This window comes from Pinus tabuliformis, chromosome 5_1 (genome assembly GCF_031772625.1).
Source record: "Pinus tabuliformis cultivar Carrire ecotype Pingquan chromosome 5_1, CPIR1, whole genome shotgun sequence".
Classification (NCBI taxonomy): domain Eukaryota; kingdom Viridiplantae; phylum Streptophyta; class Pinopsida; order Pinales; family Pinaceae; genus Pinus; species Pinus tabuliformis.
In genome coordinates this window covers 754624298-754638418 of record NC_142305.1, presented here as the reverse complement: position 1 = coordinate 754638418, position 14121 = coordinate 754624298, and the positions used below count along the sequence as shown (strand labels likewise).

Sequence of the window (14121 nt, the reverse complement as noted above, 5' to 3'; positions counted from 1 at the left end):
GCACCTTTCGATGCAATTGCTAGTTAATAACATTTCTCACTTTATTACATTACAAGGTTACTCTTGGATACGTCACATTTATTGACCTTAGATAAAATAAACATTACAATGTCTAATATACATCCACTCCCTTTATGGGTATTACAATATGTTGCCAGCTCATAATCCCGTATGACTAATATATATCTTTGTGTGTGTTTGCCGCTTTCCCATTGTCCTATCTGGCCTTTTTTGAAAATCTCCTCATCGATTTCTTCCCCAGTTTCTGTTTCCATTTCATCCCCAGTTTCTGTATCTATATTTTTTCCATTTCAGAGCAACTTAGCTTATTGGAAATTTATAATTATATTCTCGTTATTAAATAAGACGTGAGGTTATTTTCTTTCTATTGATTGGCCTTAATTTCTTGAGTAATTTTGCATATGCATTCATCAACTCTTATAATTTCCTTGAGTTTCTCTATTTAGTTCAGTGAATATGCAGGAAAATTGCAGTTCAATATTGTATAATGCTTTGCTAACTATGAAAGCATTATTACCCAATATCTATAGAATATGTATATTAAAGCCTTATAGATCATTGTGCCATTTTTCATCCTCGATATTTCTTAGTATAACTCCATTATAGGACACTGCGATATGCTTGTTGAGATTATACAAATTTTATGGATATGGTGTCATTTTGACTTGTCCTGTAACCTGCCAGTTCTATCCTCTGTTCATGTTCCTGGGTGAAGAGATGAGCAATACAGTAAAACTGTCTCCATAGGTTTTATGGCCACTCTGTATTAATTATTGGAAATCACTGGCTTCTTTTGTGCCTCCTTTTATGATATGAAGTAAAGATAAAATTTACGGATATGTAATAATTTCTGATCATATTTAAGATGTCTTCTGTTTTAACATTCTGAGGTAAATCAGAATTTCAAAATGTATATTTCATTCAAAGGCTATTTTGCTTTTCTCAAAATCATTTTCTGTTTGTTTGTTGGAAATTACTTTAGGTTTTCATATGCAACAAAATACCTATGCTCCGAGATTCCAAGAACACTACCCTGCTTGGGAATATGCTATAAATTCAGTGTATTTGGTTTTGTCTCTGCAAAGAGGAGAGAGTAGAGAAAATGACGTCACATTTTCCTATGATGCATACATCAACACCAGACAATTTACCTTCTTCTGGGGCAATTCATGGCTTGTACCAAAATCTTTTGAACCAGAAAACTATTACTCCTGTCTACTGTAGACAGTCAACTCAAAATACAAATAATTGCGTAAAGTATAGTGGGGATGTTGGCTACCCCAATACATTGAAAAATATAATCAGGACAAGGAAACAGGAGAATTTGACATGGGGTTTGTGCCGAGATAGATACTTGGCTTCTCTGCATACAGGAAATCAGTGCCGTTTTTTGCCTAAAGCTAAGAGGGATTCATGTTCAGAGCCTGACATCAATGTATCAACATTTGATCAGAAGAAATGCAATCAGAAGGCAGAAAACCCATTTTCTAGCTTTCTCGAAGGTTTTAGGTATTTTCCATTTTAACTGAATGATATTCTGTTTCCTGTAAATTTGTAGCCACAAGCGGCTGGGACAAACAGTTTGAAGAAGTTTGACTCTCAGGCCAATTAGATGCTTTCCATACTATGGTTTATGTATTGTCTAGTTTATGTTCAATGATCAGCTGACAGGTTTCTACCCTTGGCAAATGTGCACCAGCAATTCATTGGGGATGTGCAACCAAAAACTGCAGGTGAATGATTTTTCACAGGAGTTAATGGTCCTTGCTATCCCAGCAATTGTAGGACAGGCAATTGAACCAATGGCACAGTTGATGGAGACAGCTTATGTGGGAAGATTAGGTACTGAATATCTCTACACTGTGTTATAAGGCATTTAACAGTTCATTTAATTCCATGACATTGACAAGAGATGTTCTATTGCTGAATTTTTGTTATAAAGTTCCATTTTTTATGAGCAATGCAGTCAAATCTTTGTTCTCAGTTAGGAGATTGAGATGTTTTAGTAGCCTAAATCATAGTCATGTGGCAGATCCAGTTTTGCCTTTTCCAGATGCTGCTTTCTCCTAGCATATAAGAATGCACTGAAGATTCACCTTTGTACTATACTTATTGAAAAAACATGGTGGATGTGATGGTGATCTGCACTCATGGAAAAGAGTTGTATGCTTCCTTTCCAGATGCTGCTTTCTCCTAGCATATAAAAATGCACTAAAGATTCACCTTTATACTATACTTTCTGAACAAACATGGTGGCTGCGATGATGATCTGCACTCATGGAAAAGGGTTGTATGATACATAGAATCACAGAAGAAATTAACTATAATTTGAAACTGCTATCTGTTTGAGCCTCGAGACTTGTGTAATTTCTAATTCTTACATATTATTCATCCACTCTTATAGGGTAGCTTATGGTAATATGAAAGGATACAACTCAGAATGTGACAAAAATCCCATTTTGTGGCCAAAGAAGGAAGATTTATGGCATTTGAATTTCTGTTTTCCCAATAAATGAGTAGAAAATGGAGTTTCATTCTAGATTTGTTTTTTTTTTAAAGACTTATGCTTTTCTTATCTGTTAGATACAAGTTCATTTTCAAGTTCAATTCTACCTTATAGTTACAGGGAAAATGTGGACGATATTGTGACTCTGTGGTTATCTATGTGATTTTGTCATGTAGTTGAGTCTTTAAGCATCTTTACCATAAAGCAATTCCGATTTCTCTTTAGTCAATCTACTGAAGATGCATCTTGTTTGATGAGCTCTATTTCAAAGGTCCGGTGGAGTTAGCTTCTGTTGGAGTTTCTATTTCAGTCTTCAATCTGATCTCAAAATTATTCAACATCCCTCTCCTCAATGTGACAACATCATTTGTGGCTGAAGATGCTTCAAAAACTGTCCGAAGTGAGGATTATATTGATGGAAAAAGTTCCATTCATGGTAAGGGTAGGATGCAAAGTTGAGAATTGCCATCTGAAATGATTTTATTCTCAAAAAATATTCTGGATTACCTTGAGATATGGCATCTTAATCTGTAGCCTAGAATGTCTTGCAGGTGACCATATTCATGTAGATAAAGAGGAATGCCAAAAGAATTTAAATGATCGGATAGAAAGGAAGAAGTTACCTTCAGTTTCGACTGCGTTGGTTTTGGCAGCTGGTCTCGGTTTTGTTGAAGCTGCCGCCTTAGCTTTTGGAGCAGGGCCTTTTTTGTATTTCATGGGTATACCCGCTGTAAGTTTAAACATATATTTGCTGGCAATTATTCATTCCTTCTGCATAAAACATTAAAGGTCAGCAATTTCATGATTATGCTGCTGTCCTTAACTAAGACCTAGTAGGAATATCTTCTAGTTATATGTCTAGTGAGATTGCTTTCTATCAAGCGCTTTTCATGTATATAGAGTTTCGTGAGTGTTTGAGGTTTTTGTATAGTTCTTGTCAGATTGAATTTTTGTTATCCTGTCTTTGCCTGTAGGACTTTTTCATGAAATTTTACTGGATGTGAGGCTCTGAAGTTGTTAAAAATTGCTCTGTTCATAGTGATCTTATGATATTTGTTACAGACTTCTTTTGTTGGATAATGAACTTTTCTGCATTTTTAATAATATCTGCAATGTTATTTTGTGTTTTTAAAGGCTTCACCAATGCGCCTTCCATCAGAGCGATACCTTGCTTTAAGAGCTCTTGGTGCTCCAGCAGTAGTGATTTCACTTGCTGTGCAAGGAGTATTCCGTGGTTTGAAAGACACAAAGACTCCTTTATATGCCTCAGGTAGGTGACATGAGATTTTCTTGTTTTGAATAATGCTGCAGTAAACATTTTTTGGTTTCTTCAGGAAGAATTGGAATCTCAGGCACCTTATGGTCTCTGTCATGCACATAACACAACAAGGCTGACATTTCTAGTGCTTAGAAATGTTTGTGTTTCAAAGCTTTAGCTTATATGTATATAGGTTTTCAAAAATAACTTTAATTTTTTCAATTTGTAAAGATTAAAGGAAACCTTATCATCCTAAAATTCTCATCTTTGAGGGAAGCTAAGAGAATGATACAAGCAGTAGATGGTCCAAAAATATTAATCCCTTATTAAATTTCCTGTCAGCTTTTTATCATCTCCATCTTGTGTGGCAACATCCAGTAGATCATTCAAATTTACCTATTCACGTGGGGTGAGCGATATGTTACTATGCTTCTACATGGATATGCTGAATAAGAAAAACAGAAATGGCATTAACAACACTGCTTCTAATATTTTTGGAGGGTATTTGTGGTATTACTTGAAATATTTTCCTATATACTATTTGAAATTATATAGGCATCAAATGATTCTGACTAGAAATATTGATCTGTAATTGCTCAGCCTATGGTCAATGTGTTCAACAGGGATGCCTTTAAGTTTTTGAATGTGGAATTTAATTGTCCTCTACTCTTTTGTTTAATTTAATCTTTGCCGTCTTTTGTTTTTGATAAATTACTGCTATCTTCAGATTTTTACTGTGTATTAAACCAAGAAATGCGAAGCAGCAAATTCATAAAATAACACCCAAGAACACATATATTTACTCTAGAACCCAAATTGGAAAACCAGCATCAATGAAGAGGCTTTGTTCGACTCTAATGAATCTCAGAGATGCAGATTACAACATAGGATCAACTGGAGCACTGCTCCTATGCCAATGACTCAAAAGCTAAGGAGAGGTAACTACCTTTAGTCTATGCTCAAGGCTTCACAACTTTCTTCCAACAACTCAGCTAGGCTGTGCCTGAATTTTCTTGCCTGTTAGGTTATGGTTCTAGCAAAAATTAGCAGTGGCTTCCTTTTATTTGAAGGGAGGATTCACCATTTAATCTGGGAGTGATCTCTTGCTATAAATGCACAAGAAGTCTGTCCTTCTGCTTTGGAATCTTGGCTCTGGCTCTTAAAAGCTGGGATGACATTTCCCTCTTGGTGTGTCAAATAGTCGATCTTCTTTACTGTCTGTAAGAATGCTGTCTCCTTCAGCGCTGCAGCTTGGTTAACATCCCAAATTGGCATTCAATGCATCACTGAACCAAAAGTCAATAATTCCAAAATATCAAATTGACACAATTCAATATGGCTTTTCAACTACTCTTCCTGAGTGCTTGAGCTCTTTCTCAATAAGTGGAAATATTGGCTTCTTCTTTGTAATGGAAGGTCAACTCTCCTTCCCTCTATTGCTATTCCCCCTTCACATGAACCAACTAAATCTCATCGAAGAACCCTGTCTCTGTCCATCTCCTCCCTTCATAGAGGGCCAAAGGAAGTCGAAGAAGCGTTATCGCACACTCATTGTTTATGTGGCGATCCTGTACACTTCTCTCTACCAGCTCTCTATATGCAAGGTGACCCAAGAAATATTTACAACACCTTCCTTGGGTGTTAGTGTTCTTTCATGCATGAAACGATCTTTTAGGCGTATTTCCTTTTTGCCACATGGCAACCTCTAATTGGCACAGAATTGGTCACATGGTTAATGATCTTTGTTGTCAGCTTCTTCGTTCTTGCAATGCATTGAGTGGAGATTTTCTTTTTCGAAGCCCTAAGCCTATGCTGCCTTTCATTTTGCATTAGCACTAATGGAGAGTGTAGAGGGTAGGTCCTTGTGCTTTAGTGTCACATAGCCTCTACATCTGCATTCACATTGCAAACTCTACATAACTTAGTCATGACATGGAGCATGGAGCACAGAGCTTGACTCCATTCCTATTGCTCCTTTTCCTGCACATTGTGCCAACCTTCGAATCACTGCATGCTTGAACTTTCACATGATCCCTTGCCTTAGCTTTATGGGCAGTGTAAAGTGTGGAGGTACTACTTACCCTCTGCATGCATCCTAATCTCCACATCCACCAACCTCCTTGCATCCTTCCTTTTGTTGAAAAATGTAACTATGTTCGGTCTTCAATAATGTACTTGAGTCATTATGTAATGTACTTGTCAAAAGAATAAAGAAAAGAAGTTTTATTATTATTGTTGTGACTTATTAAAGCATGGGTTTCATGCTTGGTTCACCATGTTTTAGGTCAAAGTCCCCATTGAGGACTTCTATGATTTATTCTGAGTCTATAGAGTTATTGTACATTTAAAGAGACCCTTCTTGGGCTTTTGAGTCATGTAAAAAAGTTAAGTATTGAGTCAAATATGAATTATGTAACCTCCACACAATGTTGGACTAGAAGAAGATCAAGTTGGCCTAAGGACCCTATTCAACCCCACAAGAAGCCTATAAAAGGAAGTACTTCGAATTCATTTGGAGCATCATTCTGTTATCAAGTTCGAATTCTCTTGTTGTTGGGCTGAAGTGCGAAGTTCTCTTGTAGCTAGGAAAAGGTGCGAAGTCTGTTGCCGGGAAGCCAAAGTGAATGCGAGTTTGGGGAATTCTAAGGAGAAAGGAAAAATCGAAATTTTGGTGCCTCTCTCTTTGTGTTTCGTGTTCTGGATTGGGAGAACGAAGTCTCCTAAGTTTCATTGTTGCCGGAAGCTGCCAGTTGCCATAAGCTGCTACCCTAGTTGAAGTTGCTGGAAAGAGGTCGAAATTCTGGGAGGTTGACTTGGTGTGGAGGGAAGGTCTTGTCTTGGTCTAGGGTGAAGAGTCTCAAAGAATACTATTGAAAGGAAGAATTATCTTGACTGGGTTTTCCCCTCGAAGGGGGTTTTGCCCTGGCATGTGCCTACATCTGGTGTCTATTGTTTTATGTGTTGCTTCTTTTGGTAATTGCTTGATGAACTAAACAAAGAAGATATAAAGAATCATAATAATAAGAAACATCACAGGTAATTATCAAGATTAAGAAAATCTTTACTGCCTTTCTGATTTCTAACATGGAATCAGAGCTTTGGTGAAGAAGAAAGAAAAAGGCAGTCTCAAGCACTTGATCTATTTGTTATCACTCCGTAATTTCCCTAGGCTGTGGAGAGAAACCCAGAGGTAATCACAAAACCACTTGCAAAGCTGGGATCTAGCCCTTCCAACTTCAGAGAGGGATCTCTCTTTTTGATTTAGATTTATGTTTTAAGATATTAGGCTAGTTATTGATTTCGGAGGTTGGTTTTTCAAAGATTTGGTTGAAAATTGTAGGGAAAGACCATTGGGCATGGAGTCATGAGTCTTTGGATGATCAAATAGAAAAATAACAGAGGAGCTGTAACAGGGCAGGATAGGCAAACTTTTGGATCTTTTAAAGTATTTGTGTAGTGTTTAGGATGAAAATGATTTAAGTTCAATTAAATATAGAACATGCTGAGATGAATTCTATACTTAACATGAGAGTGAAAACATTAATATTGTTTACAAGTCATAGTAGAGTACATTTAAGAAATTTCAGCCCTTAATCTTTTTGAAACAAGAGAGACATAAAACATATGGAAAACTGAGAAAATAACAATTTAACATGAGAAAATACATCACCAAATGGTTTGACACGGGAATCTTGGAGCAAAACTTCTCTGTATTATTGAAAATTGATCACTTGAGTACAACTTACATTAAAATATGGCTCTTTTCTTCGTACAAGTTCCAACTTTTTCTAAGTCCTTTTACTAAGTATTTATTAGAAACTTTTTACATCTTAGATTGACTTCAAAATAAAATAGATTTACAAAATAATATGTGTTAAAGACACATATGTTTTAGATATAGAAGAAGAAGATTAGGGAAGTCTGGTAAAATTTGCTGCGCTGTTGAGGCATTGAAGGAATCTGGTGCTGAATGTGGCTATTTTGCTACAAACGTTGTTTCTATGTTGTCGAAATTTCAGGGCTTCTGTTGTACTTACTCGATCAACTCTAGCAACTAGTCCTAGCTTTCTTCATTTGGGATAGAAAGCTTATCATGTTTCTAAAGCTTTCATCCACTTCAGTGTAAATGTCAAAAGGTGGCTTATTGACATGTTGACGATGCTGGACCTGCCAACATGTCAAGGGGATCTCCTTGGTAAGAAGTCCCAATTAGACCTCAGACCGTTTGGTGTAGGAGTCCCAGCAGTGGGTCGTAAGGTAATGCCTTGACCGCGATGTCGCACAGAGGCAAGTAAGATAACTCTGTCAGTAGCAAGGGTGTGACTGATGCAGTGAGTCAAGGAAGGTGTATGAGAGGTTCTAACACTTCGAAGGGAGAAGGAGGTGAAGGTGAGTTCCAGGTTGAAAGGGATCAGTCCCAACTCGGCTAGGAACACACAACACAAAAGGACATGCACAACTTCCGGCGGAGCAGTCCACTCGGATGCGGCAGTCACATCATACAAGGTAAGATAACACGTACAACACTCATGGATCAGTCTGAGACGAGTGCTACAATTGTTACAACAAGGTTCATGTGAAAGGTCTGTCTGGTGTTTGGCAGAGCAGTCGACACGGATGGTGACAACATTAACACATATACAACACATTAACAATAGGATTCATATAATTGCATGTGAATCAATTCATACACAAATACATAAGTTAAACAACATATATCATTAAGGCAACTGGAGCAGTCCAACTACAATAACAACATATGCATGAAAATGTGCTAGCTCTTATTATATAAAGAAGTGTAAGTCACAATCATATAATACACCATGTAAACCTGCTAGCCCCAACAGTGGAACGTTACAGCCACATCCGCCTCCTCCTCCAAAGAGATGAACTAGCTCTGTGTAGTGGAGAAGCCAAGGCGCGTTACAATACTGTCCAAGCTTTATTCAAAATAGTCTAAGTAGAAGCTTGGTTGACCAAAAGCCTATACAATGAGTTATGAGGGACTATCTATAGCAAAGGGTGGGGTGACCCTTGACATTCCCCTTTGTGACCATTCAACTACCCTCATGACTCTTCACCTACTCTACGATTGTTACATCCACTCTTGACACTTGACTTACACTTGACATGACTCAACATTACAATGCACATGTACCCATGTGAACAATGGCTTGGACAAGCCAAACTAGACATCATTCGGACTTAGACAACCATAGAAGTCCAACTGCTTGACATCCTCATGCTGATCAATAGTGACATATTGATGCCAAGATTGGTAGTCCTTGAGAGTGTCCGTGTGTTTTGCTGTGACATCTGTCTGAAACCTGAACCTTGCCTCCATAGCATCTGGGTACACTGCTTGGGCTCCTCTGTCCAACTCGTCTGTGAGCATGCGCATCATTGTCTTTAGTGTGGCCGAACCAACAACGTACTTGCGCATGATGTCTGCATTGATAGGCAAGTCTGGGTTGGTGGTGGTGCACATCAACTCGTCGAAGTACGAGTCAAGCTCCTGTTGGACCTGCTTCTTGGTCTTCGCCTGGGTGAGGGTCCCAAGTGATGGGATCGCATGAGTGTGCACTATAACCTCCATGCTTTTGAATACTCGTGCATGGGAAGCCTGTATGCTAGTGATGAGTTGCGGTAGGTCTTCATAGTTTTGGATTTGACTTCGGATACGTGCTTGCAGCTCAACCGCAGTGGCCTTTATCATCTTTGGCAAGTGAAGCGGGGCTTCCTTGTACTTCATCGTCCATGCTCGCATGTTATCAACAACAGTATGTATGTTCTTCAAGATGCGTACTCTTCTTGCACATTGCTGCTGCCATCCGTGGAGATGAACGACTGCTTGATGCACGGTACCAAACTTGGAGTACAATGCTTGCATAACTGTGTCCAAGGACAATACTTCATCTAGTATTGCCTTCTTCAGTTCAGCTTGGGTGGACATTGTCACCAAGTCTCCTCCCTGCTTGGCCACTTGTAGTTCCTTCGCCACGAAAACAAACACTTGAGCTAGTGGCTTCAGCATACACTCTAGTTGCATCGGCCAACGTAGCTGGATGCTTGTGCACATCAGTCACGATCACTTGCTCTTCAAATTGCGCAGGGGATGTTTGGTCCTTCGGAGTTGGTACTCTCTGAGACTGCACAACTCTGTGATGAGATTCGTCAAAGGAGATGTTGTGCATCTCTGCTTCCGGTTGACCACCAAGGATCTTAGTGCCTCCTTGGTCATTCGAGACTTGCTCATCATCGGGATGCAATGAAGCGGGTGAGTCGACCTCTTTGTGGTGAGGCATGAGGTCGGTATCCTGTTCCAACTCCTGCTGCTCCATGTCTGCATCCAACTGTTCAAGCGCTTGTTCTATCTCATGAGCAAAGTCTTGCCCCTGTGATGGTTCACCCTGTTCGCCTAATGCCAGCTGTTCAGATGAATCAACTACTTGTACGGGCACTGCTTCGTCTGTCTGCACATGATGCGCCCTCTGCTGAATTTGCTGTTGCTGCGCTTCCTGCTCCTGTTGGCGCAACTCTTGTTCTTTCTGGAGTTGCTCCCTCAGCTCATGCAACTCCTTCTCTGCTTCTTCCATTCTCTTCTTATCCCTTTTCCTTCGCGCGATTCGCTTGTTGCGTTTCTGCCTCTTCGCCTAAATAACCATAACTGCTTGTTCTACAAGTGGATTTGCTCGAAACTTGCAGCTTTGCTCCTCCTACATGCGGTCGACAATCTTCCTCTTCCCTTTGTTTGCTTGGCTCTGTTGCCTTTGCTCTTGCTCTCCGTGATGCTGCTTCACGCTGCTGTGCTAACCACTCTATGGCAAAAATGACCTGTTCATTGGGTCTGGAGGAATGGTAGCAATACCTCCATGAGTCTTCCTCGGCCCAATGAAATGCCCCATGGATCCAATTGAATTGAACTCTCATGCAGTGATCCTTCACAATGCAATGTGGGTCATACAGGTTGAAGCTTCGGAGGTCGAATGGGTACTTCTTCATCTGTTCAGCTTCGACATCTGCTTGCTTGATGCTTTGGATCTCATATAACCCAATCCGCAACGGAAGAGTGGGCCAAGGTGCCTTCTTCTTCCACTGTAGCCTAGCTGTCAATCCTGCTGAGATATGATACGCTACTTCCTGCATGACAAGCACATCCAAAGCAAACTTTGGCAGAACATGCGGAGGCTTCTCCGCACTGAACACTCGGATGAACATGCTGGATGGTGAGGCATACTAATCTGCAATGCTTAACAATGCCTTCATCGCTTCCTCTGACATGCAGGGTGGATCCTGTTCGAATATCAACTTGTACACTGGGATGACAAAATGGTCGGACATCCGTATGATCATTCCTTTGAAGCTGCATTCGGACAATAGCTTGAAATACATGTTCACAACAGTCTCCGCCGGTGACCATGCCCACTTTAATCCTGGGAACTCATGTCGGGCATAGGCTGCATCTAGAATGTAGGCGGACATGTAAATCTCTGCATGCATGCCTTCGGGTGTCTGTCGAGCCTTCGTGACTTGCTCCCTCTGCTGATGAGCGAGTATGCCGGACCAGTTGCATGGTCTTCCTTCTCTAGCCAATTGGTCTAGTGCGACCACCCAACTCTGAGGGAAGGTCTCAGTGCTTGCTTGGCCACTTAGTCGACATGCGAATATGACCAAGTATTGGTATGCCTTCCTCAATATCTTCATCTTATAAATCTGATTGGGTGTCATCCTGAAACAAGCTGGCTCCTTTACCCAATCCTTCAGAATGTCTCTGGAGTGGCCTCTGCTGTTGGGCAAGCTGAACGGGGGAGTCATGACAGTCATGGGCTCGGTCATCTGATACATCTCATCGTAATCTCGTGCCTAGAAGGTTGCAAGCTTCGTCCCACTGACATTACTCAAGGTCATCGTCTTAGGGTCAGTGTGAGAGACGATCCAGTGAATCATGTTTGCGCATGGGAACGCGGGGTATCTGCATGCAATCCAGTACAAGCTGGACTTATGGATATTCAAGTACACCTAACGGTCTTCAAGGTCTTCCCCAAAAGTACCTATGAATGTTTCATTCACCTCTTGCCACTTCAGTTTGATGTCCTTGTCTAGATACAACTTTGTATCTTCATAGATCGACAAACCAGAGGACACCTGCTTAGCTGCTGCTACAATTGCCATACCATTAGTGTCCTGAGATCCTGTTATCTTGGAAGCCATTGAGACAGATGAACACCTGAAAGATCTGGAAACAAACAACATGCATGGCAAGAAATATGTCCGTGAAAACAAAGCAAATCCAGGGACAGACACAACACATAATTGGGAAACTAATGAGCAAGATTGCGCAAATTTCACTGGGAGGTTGAGTGACTCGCTGCCAGAACTGCGCAAAACGCAGTTTGGGCTGTCTAGGAGGCTGGACTAGCTGCTGGATCTGCGAAATGCGCAATCCAGTTGGGTAGTTGGCTGCTGGGATTGTGCAATGCGCAATCCCAGCTGGGAAGGACTGTTGGCCCAGGGACAGATTTGCGCAAATTCTTGGGCCAAGCAGCCACTATCCTCCAGGAATGTGCAAAATAGTCCAGGAGGCCAGTGCTGGGCCAAAATGCGCAAATCTGGAGAGGAAGGTGAGCCTTCCTTCCCCAGATTGTGCAATGCAGCCTTGGTGAAGGTAGAGCCCGGGCCAAGGTTGGCTCGACTCGCCGACGGGCAACTGAAAGCAAGTCGATGAAATGCATGGCGACACTAAGTGATAGCAGAAGTGATAAACAGTGCATGCAAAACATGAATGGAAGATTCAACAAATAGATCGACATGCATGTGGGTGAGGCTGTACGCCGGTTGGGCAAACGTTCGTGCAAAACAGTTTCATGCATGTGACAACAGTGAGATAGCGATGAAAACTGAAATAGAGCTAGGACAAGCTAGAATACATGTAAACGACAGCAGACGTTCAAAGAAATCAAGCAAACAACACTCACACAAGCGAATACACAAAAAGCGACAGAAATGTTGAAAAAGACAAGTTGAGGCCACTTACCCGTGAATAGCTGAGCCAGATGTGTCGAAGAGTCCTGGATGTGCTGTGGGATGTCAGAGCTCCAAGATCGATGTGAATGAATGAGCTCTGATGCGTCGAATAAATAAGTTTGGTCTCATGACGCGCATGCCACAAATCTAGGAAAAAGCGACTTGGAGGGAAACTTCTAAAACAACTTTGCATGTAACCCCTGACTGTTAAAAATAGCTCCCTGAATCATGGGATGCCTTTTGCATGTTGTCTCTTGCTATTCCGGGAAGATCAAGTCATGCATGCATGCAAGTCAAGTTTCCTCAGTCCTGGGTGGAACTAGTCAACCAGATTGTCCATGCATGCTAGTGCTTAACTGCTTGGGAAAAATGCACATTCTTGGCTGTGAGTTGGGCTGACTGCCCAAGGGGATTACACAATTTCGGGGCAGAGTAGCTGATTGTTGCCTAGATTTGCGCAAATCCTGGGCTGAACAGCCTGCTGCTGGGAAAATTTGCGCAAATCCTGCTAGGAGGTTTGGCTGGTAGGATTACACAATCCTGGAGCCCAACAGGTTGTCAGGGAGGATTGTGCAATTCCTTGAGGGAAGGCTGGTTGCCCTCCAGGAATGCACAATTTTGAAGGGGAAGCTTCTCAACCTGCAACTGGACCCAGTCCGGGTGAGCAGCCTGTGAGGGGAATAGATCAACTGTGTTCGACAGGCTGCCTTTGTGCGAGGAAAACACCTGAAGCTTGAGTACTTGACGAAGCAAGACAACGTGCTGCGTAAGGTTGGTAGGGAGGCTCCAAAACATGACAAAAAGGTGATGAATCTCATGCTGAATATTTAAATCAAACTTTAGGCCCTCAATAAATGATTCTCCATTAACAACTCCTTTGGCCTTTACAAACTTTGAAGCATCAACAACTATGTTACACAGTTTTTCCTGGTAATTTTCTAATGGAATCAATTTGCCATTAGAATTCCTTAGAGTAGGTAGACCCTTTTCCTGCAGTAGTGTGAACTTTCTGTTGAATCTTTTGACTTGCAACTCGAGCTCCTTACATTTGTTCTCTAGCTGTATCATCAAATTCCTTTTCGTTAAAACTCTTTTAACCTCCATTATTGTTGTTGTCATGTTTGGAATGTTTAGGTCCTCTAATTCATCCTTGGTCTTGGAGTTTAACAGCTTAATAATCTTTTGTGCCTCTTCTGGTCTGTGCTCCAAATCTGCTTTAGTATTTTGTATTGCTGACTTAACTCTTTGCATGAGTTCTTCCTGCTCAAAAGTGATTTTAATTGATGGCCACATATCTATTATATTAGCATTT

General features: G+C 40.9%; 1 protein-coding gene across 5 annotated transcripts in view; it reads left to right on the top strand.

Moving 5' to 3' along the window:
- The window catches only part of LOC149167138 (MATE efflux family protein), a 327697-nt gene that overhangs the window by 72939 nt on the left and 240637 nt on the right, over positions 1-14121 (top strand). For all 5 annotated transcript variants that reach the window (XR_016260910.1, XM_089432878.1, XM_089432874.1 and 2 more), the window contains exons 2-6: positions 1004-1530; positions 1721-1863; positions 2799-2963; positions 3079-3257; positions 3662-3797. Coding sequence is in view for 4 of the 5 variants with exons in the window: in XM_089432878.1 (XP_089289004.1) it covers positions 1124-1530; positions 1721-1863; positions 2799-2963; positions 3079-3257; positions 3662-3797 (1030 nt within the window). In the remaining variant the exon portion in view is untranslated. The remainder of the gene's footprint in view (positions 1-1003; positions 1531-1720; positions 1864-2798; positions 2964-3078; positions 3258-3661; positions 3798-14121) is intronic.